This window comes from Dromiciops gliroides, chromosome 2, assembly GCF_019393635.1.
Source record: "Dromiciops gliroides isolate mDroGli1 chromosome 2, mDroGli1.pri, whole genome shotgun sequence".
In the NCBI taxonomy this organism is placed as follows: Eukaryota; Metazoa; Chordata; class Mammalia; order Microbiotheria; family Microbiotheriidae; genus Dromiciops; species Dromiciops gliroides.
The window spans coordinates 285,914,672-285,928,957 of NC_057862.1; the positions used below are offsets into that span (position 1 = coordinate 285,914,672).

A 14,286-nucleotide genomic window follows, 5' to 3' on the forward strand; every position below is an offset into this window, starting at 1 on the left:
ACCCAAAAGATGAACGCTTCAGCAGCTACTCCCAGAACCTCTTGTGAAACAGGAAAAAGGGCCGTCCACACACACACAGCTCCAAGCTAATTTGCTGGTAACTTTGATTGACAGGATCCATGAGCAAACATCACTTCCTGATTCTGAACTGACCTTCAAAACCCCAGAAAAGGTCAGTTCTGGACACTAAAGTCACATGGTTTCTTTTCAGGCCAGAGCTCACAATCTCCCTCCCAGCAGGAGGCGTCATTCCAATTCTCACAAAAATTAGGATTAAATAACAAGAACATAATTACAAAAGGAAATGAGGAAAATTTGACAACCAAACTATAAATACTACAAATCAAAGTCTTTGAGATGTGGCCAGATTTGTTCTGAGGTAAAATCATGGTCCTAATCCTTTTCTAGTGAGAGAAAAATGAAATATGTGCATGTTAATGATACTGGGTATAGAGTAGGGGGAAGGGGGGGCGGAGACAAACATGGGTATAACCTAAGGAAAGTAGGAAAAGAAGCAATCAGAACTTAGTAAACAAATGATGAATATGAAGAATACAGAATACAGAAGAATACATGGGGAGTTCTATATGAACTGGTGAAGAGTAAAGTAGGCAGTTATCATGAGAATAATATGCACAATTAGTAAAGTAAAGTAAAGATCAATGAAAGGACATCACACTCAGGTAATTTTTTGTAAACCATGACAGTCCCAGAGAACAGATCATGAAATGCAACCCTTGGCTTTTTTTTTTTTTTTTTTTTTTTTTTTAGTGAGGCAGTTGGGGTTAAGTGACTTGCCCAGGGTCACACAGCTAGTAAGTGTTATGTGTCGGAGGCCAGATTTGAACCCAGGTACTCCTGACTCCAGGGCCGGTGCTCTATCCACTGCTCCACCTAGCTGCCCCTACCCTTGGCTTTTGACAGAGAAAAAGAAGGCTACTGTAGGGGCCAAATTTTAATTGGGGAATGTTAGTTAGGCAGCTCGCCACAATATTGGGGCAAGGAAGGAGATCAACAGCCTCCCTCAAAAACAGAACAGGGTTTATTAACAAGAACAAACTTAAAAACACAAGCAAGATCAGTAGAATTAAGGGAAAGGAAAAAAATGGGGAAAGGGATATGATACAACCTGAATAACACCACTGCCCAGGGATCAGCTGAGAACACATGGCTGCATCCTATCACTTTCCAGCTTCAAGCTAGAATGACGAAATTCTTCCCTTCTCCTTCCTAGCAGACCCCAGGCTGACCACACACAGCCCCAAGCCAATTGGCTGGCAGCCCTGACTGAGTCACATGACTGCCCTCACTGGGTTTCCAGTCATTATAATTTTGCCAGGCCTGTGGCAACAGCTACAACTAGTGGGTGGAGCATTGTGCCATTGAGGTGGCGCGGTGCCTGAGCCCCAGGCCAGTGCACATGCCGGGGTTTTTTAAATTCTAGCCAAAAGATGGGGTCATAAAAACCTCAAATAACAATTAATTCTTTACCTTTCCCCCTTTGTTTCATCAAGAAACACTGGGTGTTTCCTTGATGTAACAATAAATAATGAACAATAAATAGATAAAAAAATAACAGAATATCATAACCCATGCTAACAAACAATATACTAATAACAATATAGGAAAGGGAAAATACATATTACAGATGATGTATATAGTAACAGAAGGAAAAACAAAAAACAAAAATGTTCATTTAGAGTCCTTGAAATCTTGTCTTCATAGGAGGGTTGAGATGTCATCAGGGGATCTGGATTGTGGTCTGGACTCAGGTTTCTGGTTGTCTCTGGATACTGGTTATCTCTTTAGCTGTTGAATTGCTGGAACTGTTGAACTGCTGAATTTTCACTAATCTTTAGCATAGCATTGTCCAAAATGTTCAAATTAAATAATGAAATTTCTTCCAAAAACAGTGAAAGGTCTTCAAAATATACAAAACAAATTAAAACATGATACATACAACATATTGGAGTCCCCCCCCTTTGGAGGATACTTATACCCATATGCAATATAGAGTTGAGGCATTTATGACATCAATAATACTTTTTACCGCCATATGTCTGGATCAAGGCCAAATTCGGTAATGTGTCTGTGATGACACTTGAAAATGTTATGGGAAGGTTACCATACCACATGTGGTGGTTCTGTAGACATCCCATAATTGTGGTGGACCTCAGGTGGATGGATTCTGACCATGCCACCAGACTGAGTGAAAAAGCCAAGTTAAGTTAAACCAGGTGCATGTGTCGGGGCTAACATGACACCAGACCATTTTTGGAGTAAGTGAAGAAGAAACTGGACTATGTCCAGCAATTGTGCTCTACATAGCCACTATCATAAGCAAACTATGGACTTCCTGAATGTACTTGGCTGTTCTCTCAGCCTCCATCAGGGTATCTTATGTGTACCTGTCTCTCCTCCTGTTGTACATATGTTCTCTCCAGGGCCTGCATGGTGGAGTTGAACCATCTCTGTCAAGCTCAGTGTAAGAGCAATTAGTCTCTGAAATGGTAAGTTTTCATAAATCATAAATCTCATATTAATTTCACCAAAGACAATATGATGGTAAAAAATGCATGCTTCACTGCATAACTTAGGATATACTTGAAATATATATATATATATATATATATATTATATATAATCCCAAACCAAACCCAGAGTATACATAGTCACAATGACATACAAATGATAAATGAATGTAAATGGCTGATATTATTAAATATTATTACAGAATCTTCATTAAACAAGTAAACCACATCATCTTGTCCATGAATTCTCTATCTAGTACAATGACAATAACAGATACTATAAACAATTTATCAAAAGGAAATAAAACATCAGTGAGACTCAATATGTTCATTAATTGTCTTATAAATCAAGCAATAAGGTTCAATAACCCTTTCTAGAGGACAGAGCCATGTGCTCTTGGAATTGCTGTGGATTGTTATAATCCCAGTGTGGCTCCTGGAGAGGCCATTCTGTGGAAGCTTCTTCTGAGGCTACTAAGGAATTTCCTGCTGTGACAATATCTACAATTTCACTTGGAGATAGTATAATTTCCATAAGATATAGGTTAATTAACTCCTGGCTGGCTCTTCACTACTAAGGCAGAATGTTACTTCCATTTTTAGTCATGGGGTTATTTTAGCAGTTGTTTTTGTTTATTTTTTCCCACATTTACATATCAATTGTATATATAATATTTAGATTATTTTTCCATATATTTTGTATTGGTCACTCATTTCTATAAAAGAAATTTTTCCCTCTTCCAGCCTGAACTCTCTTGTGATAACAAAAAAAAACAAGCACATTTGATACAGTGAAATCTGATCATATATAAAAGTCTGCCTTAGCAGTCTCCTCCCCTACCTCTCTTCTGTGAGGAAAAGGGTATGTTTTATTAGTAGTGGATTGTTTTGTTTGTTTGTTTAACTGATTTTCTTTGTTACAAGAAAAGATTCACTTTTGCCTTGGGTCAAGGTGAAATAGACTAAGTTTAGGAAAGACAATGATATACAAATAAAAGATGCAAACAAAATTATTTAAAATTAGACATAAATAATCCAAGTTTTTATAAAAAGCAATAAAGTTGACAAATCGTTGACTAATATAATTTTTAAAAGGAGAGAAGGAGCTAGAGAAGAGACACAGAAAAAGAACACAAATTGCCCAAGAGGAAAAATTGAGAAAGCTACAATGAGGTAATATTATAAAATCAGCTAATATACATAGCCGTGTGTAGATGGATATTTACAAAAATATAAATTGTCCAAATTGACAATTTGGATTAAGTTTAGAAATATAGCTTCTTCTTCAAGTCATAAAGAAGTAGCTAGAGATAAGATCCAAATGGATGCATGAGTTAGACAAAGAGTAATATCATAAATTAGAAAAGGAAGGAAAATATAACCTTTCACATCGATGGGTAAGGGAATAGTTTATGACCAGACAAGGGATAGAGAAGACCACAGAGGATAAAATAGACAGTTTTTATTACAGAAAATTGAAGTTTTTGCACAAAAATAATGCATCTAAAATTGGAAAGAAAGCAATTTCTCTGATTAGGATCTCATTTCCCAAAAATATAAGGAACTGATTCAAATTTATAAGAATAAGAGCTATTCCTCAATAGATAATGGCAAAAGAATACAAACAGGGAGTTTTCAAAGAAAGCAATACAAATTATGAATAGCAAGATGGAAAAATGTTCCAAATTCAATGATTAGAAAAATATAAATTAAGTAACTCTGAAATTCTACCTCATGCCCATCATATTGGCAAAACTGAAAAAAAAAATGGAATATGACAAGGTTGGAGGGGCTGTGGGAAAACAAGTATATTAATGCACTGTTTGTTAGATCTGTGAACTGGTCCAGCCATTCTGGAAAGCAATTTATACCAAAGAAAAGTTATTATGCATACCTTTTGACCCAGTAAAACAGTTACTAAGCTTATATCCCCAAAGAAAGAAAAAAAGGAACCAAATGTACAAAAAAAATTTATAGCAACTCTTTTTGTAGTGGCAAAGATCTGGAAACTAAGGAGGTACCCATCAATGAGGAATGACTAAACAAATTATGGTATTTGGATGTGACAGAATACTATTGTGAAATAAAAAATTATGAAGAGGATGGTTTCAGAAAAACCTAAGAAGACTTGTATGAACTTATACAAAAAATAAATTAAGCAGAACTAGGAGAACAATTCATGTAATAACATTATAAAAACAACTTTGAATGACTTATCAATGCAATGAGTTATCATAATTCCAGAGGATCAGTGATCAAGCATGCTCCCCACCTCCTAACAGACCGCTGAGTGCCACCCGACTGCATATGTAATGTAACTGCAACTATTCTCTGTCTAGCCTGTGAAGCACCCACCAACTGACCCAGAAGCCAGAGAAAAAGGTGCAATGGAAGGAGTCATTGCTTGTCTTTCTCATCATACTATTTTCGGTCTTTTTATTCTGCCTATAATTTTCCTTGCAGAGTCAAAGCTAAGGCTGGAGGGGATGGTGCCCTAATAGTTCAATTTGAAAAGTAAATGTTTTATAAATGTTGCTATAAATGTTTTGTACCATTTTTGATGATATAGGTTGGGGTACAAGTTATGCTTAGGCCTGGACAGTTACCATTAGGTTTGTCACTGACCCAGAGAGAGTGAAAGGTCACTAAGCTTTTGGAATCACTAACAATAATAGTTGTAGGTAAGGCCTATCTATGTTTCAACATTGTGGTTTTTTGTTTGTTTGTTTGTTTTGTTTTGTTTTTTACATATAAGGTATTTTATTTTTTCCGTTACATGTAAAGATAGTTCTCAACTTTTGTTTATACAAGCTTTACAATTTCAGATTTTTCTCCCTCCCTCCCCCCTCCCCTAGACAGCAGGTAATCTGATATAGGTTATATCTATATATACATATACATATACCTATATCTATACACAAACACACACACACACACATATATATATATATATACACATAATAACATTAATCCTATTTCTGCATTAGTCCTGTTATAAGAGAAAAAATCAGAGCAATGATGCAAAACCTCAAAATAGAAAAAAAAACCAGCACCAAAAACAAAAGAAATAGTATGGTTCAATCAGCATCTATACTCCACAGTTCTTTTTTTTTTTTTTCTTGGATTTGGAGATCCTCTTCCATCATGAGTTCCCTGGAACTTTTCTGTACCATTGCATTGGTGAGAAGAATATAGTCCATCACAGTAGGTCAACACTCAATGTTGATGATACTGTGTACAATGTTCTTCTGGTTCTGCTCATCTCACTCATCATCAGCTCACACAAGACCCTCCAGGTTTCTCTGAACTCCTCCTGCTCATCATTTCTTACAGCACAATAGTATTCCATTGTATTCATATACCACAACTTGTCCAGCCATTCCCCAATTGATGGGCACCCCCTCAACTTCCAATTCCTTGCTACCATGTAAAGAGCAGCTATAAATATTTTTGTACATGTGGGTCCCTTTCCCCTTTCCATGATCTCTTTGGGAAAAAGACCCAAGAGTGGTATTGCTGTGTCAAAGGTTATGCACAGCTTTATAGCTCTTTGGGCATAATTCCAAATTGCTCTCCAGAATGGTTGGATCAGTTCACAGCTCCACCAACAATGAATTAGTGTTCCAATTTTCCCACAGCTTCTCCAACATTTATTATTTTCCTTTTTTGTCATTTTTGCCAATCTGATAGGTGTCAGGTAGTACCTCAGAGTTGTTTTAATTTGCATCTCTCTAATCATTAGAGATTTAGAGCATTTTTTCATATGGGAATAGATAGCTTTGGTTTCTTCATCAGAAAACTGCCTGTTCATATCCTTTGACCATTTCTCAATTGGGGAATGACTTGGATTCTTATAAATTTTATTTAGTTCCCTATATATTTTAGAGATGAGGCCTTTATCAGAAGTACTGGCCTCAAAAATTGTTTCCCAGCTTTCTGCCTCCCTTCTAATTTTGGATGCATTGCTTCTGTTTGTACAAAAATTTTTTAATTTAATATAATCAAAATCATCCATTTTGCATTTTATAATATACTCTATCTCTTGTTTGGTCATAAACTGTTTTCCTTTCCAAAGATCTGATAGGTAGACTATTCCTTTCTCTCCTAATTTACTTATGGTATCACCTCTTATGTCTAAATCATGTATCCATTTTGACCTTATTTTAGTATAAGGTGTCAGATGTTGGTCTATGCCTAATTTCTGCCATACTATCTTCCAGTTTTCCCAGCAGTTTTTGTCAAATACTGAGTTTCTATCCCAGAAGCTGGAGTCTTTGGGTTTATCAAACACTACATTACTGGTGTCATTTACTACTGGATTTCCTGAGCCTAGCCTATTCCATTGATCTACCACTCTATTTTTTAGCCAGTACCAGATAGTTTTGATGACTGCCGCTTTATAGTAAAGCTCCAGGTTTGGTACCGCTAACCCCACTTCCTGTGAATTTTTTTTCATTATTTCCCTGGATATTCTTGATTTTTTGTTTTCCAGATGAATTTTGTTATTATTTTTTCTAGCTCTAAAAAATAATTTTTAGGTAGTCTGATTGGTATGGCACTGAATAAGTAAATTAATTTAGGCAGTATTGTCATTTTTACTATATTAGGTCTGCCTATCCATGAGCAATTGATATCTTTCCAATTATTTAGATCTGATTTGATTTGTGTGAAGAGTGTTTGGTAGTTGTGTTCATAGAGTTCCTGGGTTTGTCTTGGCAAGTAGACTCCCAAGTATTTTATATTATCTACCATTACTTTAAATGGAATTTCTCCTTCTATCTCTTGCTGCTGGACTTTGTTGGTCATGTATAGAAATGCTGATGATTTATGTGGATTTATTTTATATCCTGCTACTTTGCTAAAGTTGTTAATTGTTTCAAGTAATTTTTGAGTTGATTCTCTAGGATTCTTTAAGTGTACCATCATATCATCTGCAAAGAGTGATAGTTTTGTTTCCTCCTTGCCTATTCTAATTCCTTTAATTCCTTTCTCTTCTCTGATTGCTAAAGCTAACATTTCTAGGACAATATTAAATAATCGGGGTGATAATGGACATCCCTGTTTCACCCCTGATCTTATTGGGAAGGCCTCTAATTTATCTCCATTGCATATAATAGTTGCTGATGGCTTTAAGTAGATACTGTTTATTATTCTAAGGAAAGCTCCACCTATTCCTAAACTCTCTAGTGTTTTTATTAGGAATGGGTGTTGTACTTTGTCAAAAGCTTTCTCTGCATCTATTGAGATAATCATATGATTTTGGTTGGTTTTCTTATTGATGTGGTTGATTATGTTAATAGTTTTCCTAATGTTGAACCAGCCCTGCATTCCTGGTATAAATCCCACCTGGTCATAGTGTATTATCCTGGTGATCACTTGCTGTAATCTCCTTGCTAATATCTTATTTAAGATTTTAGCATCAATATTCATTAGGGAAATTGGTCTATAATTTTCTTTCTCTGTTTTTGCTTTGCCTGGTTTTGGAATCACCACCATATTTGTGTCATAAAACGAATTTGGTAGAACTCCTTCACCTATTTTTCCAAATAATTTGTATAATATTGGAATTAATTGTTCTTTAAATGTTTGTTAAAATTCACCCGTAACCCATCTGGCCCTGGGGATTTTTTCTTAGGGAGTTCATTAATGGCTTGTTCAATTTCTTTTTCTAATATGGGTTTATTTAAGGATTTTATTTCTTCTTCAGTTAACCTGGGCAGTTTGTATTTTTGTAAATATTCATCCATTTCATTTAGATTGTCAAATTTATTGGCATACAGTTGGGCAAAATAATTCCTAATTATTGATTTAATTTCCACTTCATTGGTGGTAACATCACCCTTTTCATTTTTGATATTGGTAATTTGGTTTTCTTCTTTCTTTTTTTTAATCAAATTAACCAATATTTTATCTATTTTATTGTTTTTTTCATAAAACCAGCTCTTAGTTTTATTGATTAATTCTATAGTTTTTTTGCTTTCAATCTTATTAATTTCTCCTTTAATTTTCAGGATCTCTAATTTAGTGTCTAATTGGGGATTTCTAATTTGTTCTTTTTCTAGCTTTTTAAGTTGCATGCCCAATTCATTAATCTCCTCTTTCTCTTTTTTATTCATGTAAGCATTTAGAGCCATAAATTTTCCCCTAAGCACTGCTTTGGCTGCATCCCATAGATTTTGGTATGTTGTCTCATTATTGTCATTCTCTTGGATATAGTTATTGATTGTTTCTATGATTTCTTGTTTGGCCCATTCATTCTTTAGAATGAAATTATTTAGTTTCCAATTGATTTTCATTCTACTTTTCCCTGGCTCTTTCTTACATGTAATTTTTATTGCATCATGATCTGAGAAGGATGCATTTACTATTTCTGCCTTTCTACATTTGACTGTGATGTTTTTGTGCCCTAATACATGGTCAGTTTTTGAAAATGTGCCATGTACTGCTGAGAAGGTATATTCCTTTCTATCCCCATTCAATTTTCTCCAGACATCTATCATGTCTAACTTTTCTAGTAATCTATTCACCTCTTTCACTTCTTTCTTATTTTTTTTTTTGGCTAGATTTATCTAATTCTGAGAGGGGTAGATTCAGATCCCCCACTAGTATAGTATTACTGTCTAATTCTTCTTGTAACTCATTTAACTTCTCCTCTAAGAATTTGGATGCTAGACCACTTGGCGCATACATATTTAGTATTGATATTACTTCATTATCTATAGTACCTTTAAGCAAGATATAATTTCCTTCCTTATCTCTTTTAATGAGATCTATTTTTGCCTGCACTTTGTCTGAGATAAGGATTGCTACCCCTGCCTTTTTTACTTTAGCTGAGGCATAATATATTCTGCTCCAGCCTTTTACCTTTACTCTGCTTGTATCTCTCTGCTTCAAATGTGTTTCTTGTAAACAGCATTTGTAGGATTCTGGTTTTTAATCCACTCTGCAATTCGCTTCCATTTTATAGCAGAGTGCATCCCATTCATATTCACAGTTATTATTACTGTCTATTCCCCTCCATTCTATTTACCCCCTTTGTACTTTTCCCCCCTTCTTTAACTTTATTCTTCCTCACCGACGTTTTTACTTCTTACTCCTGCCTCCCCCAATCTGCCCTCCCTTTTTATCACCCCCCTCTCTTTTCTTTTTTTTTAATTAATAAAGTATTTTATTTCCCTCTTTTCTTTACCCTTTCCTCCCTTGCTTTTGTCCTCCCTTCTATCAGTCCCCCCTTTCCCTTCCCCTTTTGCTTCCCTAAAGAATGAGTTAAGTTTCTTTATCCCAATGAATGTATATGTTATTCCCTCTTTGAATCAAATCTAATGAGAATAGGGTTGAAACAATGTTCCCCCTCCTTTCTTTCCCTCTGTTGTAATAGGTTTTTTTTTCCACCTCTTCATATGATATAATTCATTCCATTCCAGCTCCCCTTTCTCTCCTCCCCATAGATTCCTTTTTTAACCCCTTAATTCTTTTTTGTATCATCACATCAAAGAGAATTTATATTTATACCCTCTATGTAAAGTCCTTCTCTCTGCCCAAATACATTTACAGTTCTTAAGAGTTATGAGTATTATCTTCCTGTGTAGGGATATAAACAGTTTAACCTAATAGGGTAACCTTTTTTTTCCCCCTTCTGTTTACCTTTTTAAACTTCTCTTGAGTCATGTATGTTGAGATCGAATTTTCTATTCAGTTCTGGTCTTTTCACCAGGAAAGATTGAAAGTCCCCAATGTCATTAAATGTCCATCTTTTCCCCTGAAAGAAAATGCACATTTTTGCTGGGTAATAGATTCTCGGCTGCAATCCGATCTCCTTTGCCTTCCGGAATATCATATTCCAAGCCTTGCGGTCCTTTAATGTTGAAGCTGCCAGGTCCTGAGCAATCCTGACTGTGGCTCCATGATATTTAAATTGCTTCTTTCTGGCTGCTTGGAGTATTTTCTCCTTCACCTGATAATTCTGGAATTTGGCTACAATATTCCTTGGAGTTTTCCTTTTGGGGTCTCTTTCAGGAGGTGATCGGTGGATTCTTTTCAGTGATGATTTTATCCTCTGATTCTATAATATCAGGGCAGTTCTCCTTAATAATTTCCTGGAATATGGTATCTAGATTCTTTTTCTGGTCATGGCTTTCAGGCAGTCCAATGATTCTCAAATTGTCTCTCCTCGATCTGTTTTCCAGATCAGTTGTCTTTCCAATGAGGTATTTCACATTTTCTTCTATTTTTTCATTTTTTTTATTCTGCTTGACTGATTCTTGGTGTCTCATGGATTCCTTATCTTCCAACTGTCCCACTTTAATTTTTAAGGCATTGTTTTCTTCAGTGAGATTATGCACCTTTTTTTCCATTTGGCCAAATGAATTTTTTAAGGCTTTGTTTTCTTCAGCTTCCTTTTCCAAGCTGCTGATTCTTTTTTAATAGTTTTCTTGTTTTGCTTTCATTTCTCTCCCCATTTTTTCCTCTACCTCTCTCAATTGATTTTTAAAATCCTTTTTGAGCTCTTCCAGGAAGGCTTTTTGTTCTCGAGACCAATTCACCTTCCCTCGTGAAGCTTCAGATGTAGGCAATTTGAGGCTATTGTCCTCATCTGAGTTTGTGTTGGCTTCTTCACTATTGATACAGAAGCTCTCAATGGAGAGGGCTCTTTTTTGCTTCTTACTCATTATTACAGTTTATTTATTTATTTTTTAAGTTGAGGTCTGCTCTGGGGGCACCAGGGTCCCTGTTTTGGGCTTCTTGTGCAGGGGTATAGGTGCTGTGTGACCGGGTTTTTACTCTGAGGCCTTTATGGTGTGTGGAGATCCCCCGCCCTGCACTTCCTGTCTGATTGCGCTTGGCCAGTCAGGTGCCCGAACTCGGTGTCTGATCCCGCCTGACCCATTCGTGGCTCTCCCGGCCGGTGCAGGTAGGTTTTTCCACTGTCCTTCTTGGCCACCAGATTTTTGAACCAGGTTCCAGGGGCCTCAGTTGTTTGGCTGTGGCCCGTAGCTCCTGCTGACTTGCCCCGACCCCCTCGGCATTGGGTTGCTGCCCTACACTGGGCCTCCCTTTTGCCCGAGTCAGACCAACCTTTTCCTGAAGTCTTCTAAATTATCTCTGGTTGGAGGACTGTGTCTCTCTGTCTCTTTGCAGGTTCTGTAGTTTCAGAATCCGTCCAGAGGCTTGATTTACTGTTCTTTTTGAGGGAACAGAAGGAGAGCTCAGGCAGCTTGCTGCTTCCTCTCTAGCATCTTGGCTCTGCCTCCTCTACATTGTGTTAACAAAATGTAGCCTTGACTGTGGACTAGTTCTTTTTGAGATCAGCATTGAGTATTAATTTTGTGTCTAAAGACAGGCTTAGGGGCAGCTGGATGGCTTGGTGGATAGACTGCTGGGTTTGGGGTTAGGAAGACCTGAATTCAAATGTGGCCTCAGACATTTAGTAGCTATGTGATCCTGAACAAATCACTTAACCCTGTATGCCTCAGTTTCGTCATCAGCTGGAGAAGAAAATGGCAAACCACTCCAGTATATTTGCCAAGAAAATCCCAAATAGGGTCACAAAGAGTAGGACATGACCGAACAACAACAAAAAGAACAGGCTTAGAACCTCCTAGGTTGTCCCAAAGCACTACAGGTGATGTTACTACCCTTAGGAACCCAGCAACTCTCAGATTATATTTCTGATCTTCCTAAAGTCTGAGAGATAGAGAGAGTGGACTAAGGAAGATGGGAGGGAATAAGGGGAAGGGTGGAGATGAGGAAACACAGACCTGGTGCCAGAGACAGGGGCTTCACTCAACCAGCTTGGAGACCAGTAGAGTATTCAAGACCAGCTCCTTCTTCTTAGGTTACTTGGTGGTTTCTGTGGTGGACTTTTTTTTTTCAGTTACTTGATGGGAATTGGCAGTACACCCTGTTAAAAACTTCAAATGGATATAGGGAATATGCTGATCCCTATCTCTGATGCTGGACTCTGATGAATGCCCTAAGAACCAGAAATTTAGCCCTTTTCTGAAAGGTCAAAGGAAGGCTGCTTTGTACTTTGTTTCAAGGCAGGGGTTGGGGGGTGGGGTGGGGGATGGCTTTTGCCTGATTTTGGCAGAGAAGGAAAACTTGTTCTCCAAACCAAAAATTTCTTGCTTCTTCCTCTTCCCACTTCTTTTTGCCTCCCCTGCTCCCAGTGACATATGGACAAAAAACAACATGAAGTGTACACCCTAGTATGTGCACATTTGTATATGTGTGTGAAGACAGAATCAAGGGTAATGGAATCCTCACTAAATATCTGAAACAGGTGGGATAATGGGGTACCTCTTAATAGAATGTGCCAAGATGATGTTGATAAACTGTAAAAGTGAAGTCTTCCTTTGTTTCTTTTACAGTGGGACCTGGTCTGTGAGGATGACTGGAAAGCTCCACTAACTACCTCCTTATTTTTTGTGGGTGTGCTTATCGGATCCTTTATTTCAGGACAGCTCTCAGACAAGTAAAGTATATCCACTCTACTGGCTGTGAAGCAATTAGCTATTTCTCTCTTTGCTGCTCAGTTGTGCTCAGTGTGAAGTAGTGTCATACAGCAGGGCTTGCATGGCCTTCTTCCTTTGGGATGAGGTTTTTAGGGTAAAGAAGTCCTTAACCTCACTCATAGATTCCACTCCTACTCTTCTTTTCTTCATTTCCCCATGACTAAGGAACATTTTTAACCAAAGCTCAGATGGTGAAGGAACATGTGAGTTGTTTCCTTAGGCCTGAGAATTCTGTTTTTAAAGACTAACTTTATCTTCACCAGCAAGTTCCACTGTGAAGCCTCAAGAAGGAAAAGTCTCCCACACCCTCCTGACAATGAAAATAAAAATGTGTAGGGCCTGAACTATCCAAGGGGTTTGTCTAATCCACCCAGTAGGCAATTAGCATTTTCTTTCACTGGATAGTCCCAAAATAGCTGTGCCCGGTTGCTATTCCTTCCCTTTTTCCCAGGGGCTGGTGGAATAGATGGGAAAGTAAAACAAAACTCTAGGTCAAGTGATGTTAGAACCTTGCCTATTTTGCAACCTCACAGCAGATTTCCACCTGACAAATGAGAGGTCTTATTTATGAGATGCCTCTTTTAGCCAGAGATTGGATAATTGGTAGAATACTGATTAGTGCTGGTGACATTTTACCTGTACTATTACCTATTTAGTATTTGTTGTAAGACAGTGTTGGTGTGGCCAAAACCATCTGTTATATGAAATCTTCCTACCCAGGACTTGTCTTCAAATCTTCTAGGTGCCCTTGCATAGAAAAATACTTAGGATATAGAGAAAAATGGCTTTGAGGAACCATAAGTCTTTCCAAGCAAAGGATGTTAGGATCCTATAAAGGATAAATGTATGAAAAGTTCAGGCATGAATTTTTTCTTATAGGAATGACTTCTGCTTAGGTAGCAACTGTGTCTTAGATTCTATAAGTTATCAGAGGGATCAGGATGATAAGGCTACATTATGCTTCCATTGTAATTCATTTCAATTACTTTCCTCCAGGCTATTTTGGGCTTTGAGGTTGTTTTTGCAGTAAAGAAAAACATTTTTCCTTAAGAAAAGGGCAGTTTCAGGGCAACTAGGTGGCAGTGGATAGAGCACCGGCCCTGGTGTCAGGAGGACCTGAGTTCAAATCCAGCCTCAGACACTTGACACTTACTATCTGTGTGGCCCTGGGCAAGTCACTTAACCCTAATTGCCTCACCAAAAAAAAAAGAAAGAAAGAAATGAAAAAAAAAAAAGAAAAG

The 14,286-nt window shown here is 37.3% G+C and overlaps 1 protein-coding gene across 1 annotated transcript in view; it reads left to right on the forward strand.

The window, feature by feature from the left end:
• SLC22A5 (solute carrier family 22 member 5) overlaps window positions 1–14,286 on the forward strand; it is a 76,634-nt gene that overhangs the window by 28,488 nt on the left and 33,860 nt on the right. Inside the window, exon 2 of the mRNA XM_043987500.1 lies at window positions 12,902–13,005. Within this exon, the coding sequence (XP_043843435.1) occupies window positions 12,902–13,005 (104 nt within the window). The remainder of the gene's footprint in view (window positions 1–12,901; window positions 13,006–14,286) is intronic.